Source organism: Myotis davidii, unplaced genomic scaffold, assembly GCF_000327345.1.
Source record: "Myotis davidii unplaced genomic scaffold, ASM32734v1 scaffold3069, whole genome shotgun sequence".
Classification (NCBI taxonomy): Eukaryota; Metazoa; Chordata; class Mammalia; order Chiroptera; family Vespertilionidae; genus Myotis; species Myotis davidii.
In genome coordinates, this window is record NW_006300042.1 from 109,855 (window position 1) to 118,745 (window position 8,891).

The 8,891-nt window shown below is 42.6% G+C and overlaps 1 protein-coding gene across 2 annotated transcripts in view; it reads right to left on the reverse strand.

Annotated features, from left to right (window-relative positions):
* Positions 1–8,193, reverse strand: part of NAALAD2 (N-acetylated alpha-linked acidic dipeptidase 2) — a 40,506-nt gene extending 32,313 nt beyond the window's left edge. The window contains exons 1-3 of one of the 2 annotated variants that reach the window (XM_006776268.2): positions 7,627–8,193; positions 6,708–6,819; positions 2,254–2,440 (exon numbers count right to left, since the gene is read on the reverse strand). In XM_006776268.2, coding sequence (XP_006776331.1) covers positions 2,254–2,440; positions 6,708–6,819; positions 7,627–8,059 — 732 coding nt within the window. In that variant the 5' untranslated portion in view covers positions 8,060–8,193. Of the gene's footprint in view, positions 1–2,253; positions 2,441–6,707; positions 6,820–7,626 lie in introns of those variants that run through there. The other variant, XM_015572129.1, reaches the window with a different exon arrangement.
* Between the last annotated feature and the right edge of the window lie 698 nt (positions 8,194–8,891).

Here is an 8,891-nt window from a genome sequence, read left to right on the forward strand (position 1 = left end):
CCTGCACTGTTGTCTTAGACTCCAACCCTAACTCCTTGCCTGGTCTAGGTCTAACCTGCAGACTGCCCAAACTATCTAAGTGCCTCTCTAACCACACCCTTCCATTTTGCTAGGACTTGTCAATGGTTTCACTGACTGAGGCTGAATACCTCGCTCCTTAGGACAGTGTATAAGCCCTCCATGACCTGCTCCCAAAACATATACAGTTGACCCTTGAACAACACCAGTTTGAACTGCAAGGGACCACTTATAAGCAGAAAATATTCAATAAATATGTACAATACAGTAAAGGTAATTTCTCTTATGATTTTGATAACTTTTTTCTAGCTTACTTTATTGTAAGAATCCTATATAATAAAAGGGTAATGTGCAAATTGACTCTAACAGGAGAATGACTGGTTGTATGATGCACACTGACCACCAGGGGGCAGATGCTCAATGCAGGAGCTGCCTCCTGGTGGTCATTGTGCTTCCACAGGGGGAGCACCGCTCAGCCAGAAGCTGGCTCATGGCTGGCCAGCGCAGCAGCAGTGATGGGAGCCTCCCCGCCTCCTCTGCAGCACTAAGGAGGAGGGCTCCTGGGCTGCCAGAGGATGTCTGAGTGCCAGCTTAGGCACGATCCCTCAGGGAGTGGGCCTAAGCTGGCAGGTGGACATCCTCCAAGGGGTCCCCAACTGTGAGAGGGCACAGGCCGGGTTGAGGGACCCTCCCTGAGTGCATGAATTTTCATGCACTGGGCCTCTAGTATAGTATATAATACATATAACATACAAAATATGCATTAATTGACTGCTTATGTTACCAGTAGGCTTCCTGTCAACGGTAGGCTATTTGTAAAGTTTTAGGGAGTCAAAAGTTATTCATGGCTTGTAGGTTGGCGCATCGCACCCCATGTTGTTCAAGAATCAACTGTATACTGATTTCTCTCTTATTGTGGCTTGCTTTATTTTTTTTCATGGCTCACTTTATATTTTACACTCTTGAAATACAGAAAATCTTTAAATTCCCCAATACTATGAAATTAGTACATCTCCAGTTTTGCCAATATTTTCTCTTCTGCCTAGAATTCTCTTATCTTGCTTTATTATATGATTAATTAAACCCTAGAGCCCTAATCCATTTGGCTCAGTGGATAGAGCATCAGCTTGTGGACTCAAGGGTCCCAGGTTTGATTCCGGTCAAGGACATATACTTTGGTTGCGGGAACATACCCAGTAGCGGGTGTGCAAGAGGCAGCTGATTGATGTTTCTAACCCTCTATCCCTCTCCCTTCCTCTCTGTAAAAAATCAATAAAATGTATTTAAAAAAAACAAACCTTTAGAATCTTCATGACTCACACATCAACCCTTTTGGGAAGCCTTCTATGACTTACAAGGAGGTATGAACAAAAAAGGGGGTTCTATGGAAAGTAACCTTATAAGATGATCTGATCATAAATTCCTAACTGGGCAGGTCATGATGGTAGTCACACCCTAAACATATAACATTTGTTGATTTCTTTTAAAAAGTTTATTATTACACATTTGTAATACCTTAACCAATAAAGAAATTTTTTTAAAAAGTTCATTATCTCATTTAAGTACAATGTTCATTTACATATTTCTCCATAATTGTCTTTTGTAAAAATAGACATATAACTTTTTAGTAAAAGGTTGACCTTTGCATTAAGCAAGCACTGTCCATTGTTTCTGTGCATTTAGGTTAACACGCCTTTGAAATAATCATCCTCGAGAGAGCACATAATCTTGTTAATTATCCTGTAATTCAATCCCCACTTTGTTTTCTTACACCTCCATGTGATCTTCCTATGTTCCCTCCTTAATTTCAAATGCATAAAAAGTTGCAACCAGGCATATGACATCAGTTGGACTCAAATAAACTCGTATAATAATTCTCTACAGGTTTGGATGTTCTGACATCAACACTGGGTCACATGACCCTTTTCATTGTAGATAAAGAACCCAATAAAACTCTTCAGAGCACTTACCACGTTGATTTGAAATGATGTGTTCTAATGTCTGCCTGACTTTATGTAGCAACAGAACCATGCCCTAGTCTTCATTCTGGTCACAGGACCTAGCACTGTGCCTGGCACAGAGTAAACACCGAATAATTAGTTTGCAACTTAACTTTTCTAGGAAACATGAGTCCCAGTGCACTATTACCAAATTTATCTTTACTTGACCCTAAATTCCAATTCATGTGAAAAGTAGAGTTGTAAAGTATGAGAAGTACCAACAAGTCTACATCACCTCAATGCCATGTTCATCCACAATGGATATATAATTGGCATTTGTCTCATTAGGGTAAGACAGGAGAACATCATAATGAACCAACTTGGCAGAGTCCAGTCCAAATTTCTTCCACTGGGTTTGGATTTCCTTGGCAAGCAACAAATTTTGTTCTGTTCCCGCCAGATGAGGGAGCTTTGTAAATGAACTAAAATGAAAAGAGAACACAAGGGGGAGTTAACGGACTACTCTTTTCAGATGATGTGCCTAAGAACTATTCTAGATGCGTGACTCATACTGTAGGCATTAACTTACCATTTCTGTATCAGAGATAAATAAAAAAAAAAAACCCAGCGAGCATTACCCATTTCTCGATGTGCCAGTGAGGGGGAGCAGAGATGGCCACCTCAAAATGAGCCTTTTGGGGTACTGATTATTTTAAGCTGGTTATTTCCAAGAAATAAACATCTCAAAAAAAAAATCTTTGGCCTTTCCCTCTACTGCCTGAAAGGAATTTAAATGGAGAACCTGCATCAGAAAGGGAGATATCATCATAGGTAACTATAGTTTGCTATGAGCCAAATCTGATAGACAGGAAGGAATCTAGCACGGCCTATTTGATCAAAGTCTTCTCTGTGTGTCGTTGTTTAAAATACGTATTTACCAATAAATACAGGTAACTTGCTGTCATGCCCTTTGAAGTCCCATGTGATTTGCATTCCCGCCCTTTGAAGTCCCATACCACAAATGCCCTTCCCTTGGGCTCCAGGTGCAATACCAGCCTGAACTGCGGGATCTGTCCTCTGGCCCCATATTCTTATGGGACCCCAGAGTATACATATGCAATAAATTTGGTTATTTTCTCCTGTTAACCCATCTTATGTTAGTTTATCAGTCCAGCCAGAAGACCTTGCAGGAAAGGTAGGAGGAAAATTTATTTTTCTGCCCCACTCCAGTTTGTTTCTTTTTAAAATGTGTTTCTATTGATTTCAGAGAGAGGAAGGGAGAGGGTGAGAGAGCCAGAAACATCAATGATGAGAGAGAATCACCGATCAACTGCTTCCTGCATGCCTCCTACTGAGGATCAAGTGGAAACCTGGGCATGTGCCCTGACTGGAAATCGAAGCATGATCTCCTTCTGGAGCCACACCAGATGGCTGCTCCACCCCAGTTTTTAAATGTTTTTGTGTAGCTACAGATTTCACATCATGCTCCCCTGGAAAAGAACACATTTCATGGTAAACACATACAATCAGTAGAGGCTCAGATGAGAACTCACCCTAGACAAACATCACGCCTCTATACCAGCGGCATGCCTTCTTGCTGCTCATCAGTAAGCAAGGACATTTTGGGCCAGTTGGGCAAGTCTATTCAACATTTTATATATATATATAGTGTTGCTTTATCATTTTGTATGAAATTGTTTATTTATCTCACTAAAGAGAAAGTCCCTCCTGCTTAATTCTTGCCTGTGACCTAAGAATTATACAATAGAGGTTTGTTTAATTGAGTTTGGGCAATGTTCTCTCGGTTCTGAGTTTAAATGATTGGGAACATTCACATGACCTCACAAATGTAGTTCTTAATGAGATATATTTTGCTTGAGGTAAGTAATATTTTAAAACTATTCCCCAAACCCCTTTCCCCATCAGAACAATAATACTTTCATAAGTTTGTTTTTTAGTCAACCAGAGGACAACCAAAAAAGGAAAATTAACATTTATTGAAAACTTACCAAATGCCAGGAACTATATGCCAGGTACTTGCACATGGATTATCTCATTGAATTCTCCCAATCCCTCTCCTATTGTTCCCATTTTGAAAATGAGGAAACCCTGGCCAGTGTGGTTAGATTATTGGCCTTTAGCTTTAAGGGTTGTGGGTTTGATTCCTGGTCAAGGGTACATACCTGGGGTGCAGTTTCGATCCCTAGCCTTTGTTGGGGTCACGTATGGGAGGCAACCAATTGATGTGTCTCTATCACATCCATGATGTTTCAGTCGTGCGCTCTTTCTCTCTCCTCCCTCTCCAATCCTCCCTACACTTACTCTCTTAAAAAAAAAAAAAAAAAAAAAAAAAAAAAAGAAAAAAAGAAAGGAAGAAAAAAAGGAAAGATACTAAAACCTTCCTTTAAGAGATATCAGATACAAAGGAACTGGGATCAAATGGCCCCCAAATCTCAACAGGAATCTTGAAGGCTAGAAAACACTGAAGCCATGAGTTCAAATTTTGAGAGTAAATGTACCACCGCTTTCTTATCCATTCATTTACTGCAGGACACAAACTAGATCACCAACTTGCACCATACACAAGAAAAAACTCAAAATGGATTCGACTTAAATGTAGTCATGAAAACATAAAAATCCTAGAAGAAAACATAGGTAGTAAAGTCTCAGACATGTCTTGTAGCAATATTTTTTTCTGACATATCTCCCTCTGGCAAGGGAGACAAAGGAAAAGAAAATAAGCAAATGGGACCACATAAAAATAAAAAGCTTTTGCACCATCAACAACGTGAAAAGACAACCCACTGAATGGGAGAACATATTTACCAATGACACATCAGATAAGGGGTTAATATCCAAAATTTATAAAGAACTTATACAACTCAACACCAGGAAGACAAATAATCCAATTTCAAAATGGGCAAAGGACCTGAATAGACACTTCTCCAAAGAGGACATATAGATGGCCAACAGACATAAGAAAAGATGTTCAGGGTCATCACAGAAATCCAAATGAAAACCACAGTGAGATATCTGACCCAATAGACTTTAAAATGAAGGCCATCAAAAGAGACAACAAAGGTCACTACATAAGAATAAAGGGATCGATCCAACAAGAGGATATAACCCTGATAAACATATATTCACCCAATATAGGTGCACCTAAATATATATTAAAAAAACTAACACCCCTCTGACTTCACTGGGTAGATCTTGCAGACAAAAGCTTAACAAGAAAACAGACTCTAAAGGACATACTGGATAGGATGGATTTAATTGACATTTATAGAACATTTCACACCAATGCAGCAGAATATACATTTTTCTCAAGTGCACATGGATCATTCACAAAGATAGACCACATGAGAGGCTTTATAAAAGAAGATATACAAGTGTCTAATAAGCACTGGAGATGATGCTTAGCATCAGACAATGCCAATTAAAAGCACAACGAGATGCCCCTACACACCCATTAGATTGGAGGAGATTAAGACAACTAACAGTACCAACTGCTGGCTAGGATGGGGAGCACGGGCACATTCACACATGATCCCTGGCAATGGAAAGTGGTACAACCCCTTTGGAAGTCTGTTTGGCATTTTCTTATGTTGAACATATGCTTATCATCCCAAAACAGCAATCCAAAAGCAATGAAAACATATGTGCACACAAAAATCTTGCACATATTTGCTCATCGCAGCTTTATTCACAATAAAAAAGAAACTAGAAACAACCCAATGTCCATCATCTACACATTGTAGTATTCATTCAATGTAATACTACTCAGCAGTAAAAAGCAATAAACTACTAATGCATGCAACAACTTTGATAAACTCTAAAATCATCACGCTGAGTAAACGAAGATAAACACAAAAGAGCACCTATTGTATGATTCCATCTATATAAAATTATAGGAAATGCAAAGGAATCCATAGTGATGTAAAATTGATCCGTGATCATCTAGGGCCAAGGGTAAAGGGAGGAATAAACTGCAAAGGGCAAGATGTACGTTTTCTGTATTGAGATTGAGGTGGTGGTTTTTTGAGTCTATTCTACATCTGTCAATACTCTCAAATTGTAAGCTATATATGGAAGCAGTTTACTTTATGTAAATTATACTTCAATAAAGCTGGGGTATTTCTTATGACAGTATCCTTTGAAAGAGTCTGAATATAGGAATAACTGTCATGCTGATTACCTTCAAGGAGTTCAAAATGGCTCCCTCAAATGTCACTCTTTTTCATGCCTACAAACCGGAGGATTTGCACTGATCTTTTTGCTTTCACTTTGTCCTATTTGTATTCCTTATACTTGCAACATGGGAGAGAGGTTTAATCTGTGGCAGAGAGATTCTGAAACTTTAACCTCCTTCCCTCTAAGTCAGAGTTTGCAACCAGTTAAGTCTTCCTGACAAAATATAATGTCTAAATAACACTGCTGATTAAACCCAGGGACCGAGGAACAAAGAATAACATTCAGTTGCAGCCCGAAGTTACATGAAGTTGAAACATTTCTTAATAAAGCAATCAGCTAACTTTTTTCTGAAGATGAAATTAGGGCAGAAAGACTCCTGCCACAGTCAAATAGATTGCATCCTAAATAGTGGTTTAGGGACATTTTATGAAGGCGATATCCTGTTAACTTTACACAAAGATAACCATGGGAATACAACCAGGTTTCAGTACACTCTTCACTCTGCAATATCTTAAACACTTTATTGTTAAGATCATATATGCAAAACGAACTTACCGAAGAAATGACCTAATATTTTCAGCTTTCATCTCAGATATCAGGTTCCACCGCACACTTTGATGATAGCGCTGGGTAGCAGTTGTTTCTTTGAGAGGCTTAATAAACCAGCCTAAGGGGAAAAGACACATAGGCACATATACATCACACACACACACACACATACACACACACACGCACACACACACACACACACACACACACTTACTTTAGACTTTTATAAAAACTAGAGCCAAATATAGCCCTTCCCTAAGTAAGAAATAGATCTCGGTGAGCTTTACAGAAATAATTCATATTAAAGGCAAGGGACCTTCCAATTCCGCTGTGTAATGCAATTTTGAGTTGGTTAAAAAGAGTTTTTATATCAGGGAAGTTCTTTTCATTTTCCCACGTTAGATATCAAGGCCTGGGCCTTCCCCTTGTTCTGGCGGGGAAGGGAGGCAGGGTGCAGGGGTGGGGGGGACGGACAAGGAGCGCGATGGTGGGGTGGGGTGTGTGGGGGGAGCTAATTCTTAGCACCATGCCAGACACACAGGAAGCATTCCACAGATTTCTATTTAATCAGTGATGGGGAAGGGCACTTTTTGCAGCGCTGCACACAGTAATTACTAGCTTTGGGCGACTCATTGATAATGCTTGTAAGGGAAACCTCCATGTTCATCCCTGCGGAGAGTGACGCTCTAAACAGCTCTTATCAGTGCCCTGAACCCTGGGAGCATCTAATAAACCTGGACTTCGGTCACTTCATTAGGAAGGCCCTCTGCGTTCCGTTAGGCTTCCGGTTGGGCTGAAACTGCGCGAGTTCCCCATCCCGGCCTGAGATGGGCTCAGCAGGCGGGAGGAGGCCAGCACAGTCCGACCCCGGTTTCCCTGTGGAGCCGCAGCTGCCCTGGGCTGGGGGCTGGGTTTGCACACTTACCCACCAGGAATCCTGCCAGGAAAGACGCCAGCGCTGCAGCCAAGCACATGCAGAGGTACAGCCGGCCCCTGGACTTGGCCATGGCCTCCTCGCGGCCGAGCTTGGAGCGCAGGCTGCTGTAAGGAGCCTCGGGGGTGCCCAGGAACCAGGAGAGCGCGCGTGGGGAGGCGCCGAGCATCCAGGCTCCCGCGGGGCGTGGCCACCCTGGACCTTGGCCCCGGCTCTGCCTCCGCCCCCCAGGTCCCCCCATCGAGGAGGGAAAGCCTGCTCCCAGCCACTCCTGGCTCCTTCGTTCCCCAGGGGGCCGCCAGGAGAGAGAGAAAGCTCTGCAGGGGAGGAAAACACGTTGTTCCGGTTGGCAGGCAACTTCCAGTCTGTTGATTCCAGGCAGCAAAGTCGGCCTGGGAGCTCTGTAAGTGTCCCTACTGGGCATCTAAAGCAATCCGCTGACCTGTCTCTATGCCACCCCCGTTCTAGGCATTGCTGAGTTTCAGCTGGAAATGCACCGAAGTCCCACTTGCTCTCCCTTCCCTGTGGATTACCCTGCTGCCCCGGATTCTGTCCTAATTTCTGACGGGTCACACTTGGGAAGCATTTTGGGTGCTGGCCGCTTCACTGTCTCACATAGGAGTTCCTTCAGGCATCAACATCACAACTGGTAGGTTTGCGTTCTTTTGTTTCCCCCTTAGCTGAACAGGTCTCCAGGCTCCTGTACTTCTTGGTTCCTTCTGCAACTGGAGCGTGCCCCTACCCCACTGGAGTGCTGTGGGTTCAAGTTAATTAGATTAACCATTGCAAGTACTTTGCTCCATCACTGGCAGGAGGGTCTCAACAAATGCCACCCTCCCTGTCCTCCCCCACCTATCACGTTTACAGATGCTTCTCTCTTTTTTTAAAAAAAATATATTTTGTTGATTTTTTACAGAGAGGAAGGGAGAGAGATAGAGAGTTAGAAACATCGATCAGCTGCCTCCTGCACATCTCCTACTGGGGATGTGCCCGCAACCAAGGCACACACCCTTGACCGGAATCGAACCTGGGACCCTTGAGTCTGCAGGCTGACGCTCTATCCACTGAGCCAAACCGGTTTCGGCCAGATGCTTCTCTTTAAAAGTGTTTCGTCTTTGCCCTAGCTGGTTTGGCTCGGTGAATAGAGCGTCGGCCTCCTGACTGAAGGGTCCTGGATTCGATGCCTGTCAAGGTCATGTACCTTGGTTGCGGGCAACATCCCCAGTGGGGAGTGTGCAGGAGGCAGCTGATAGATG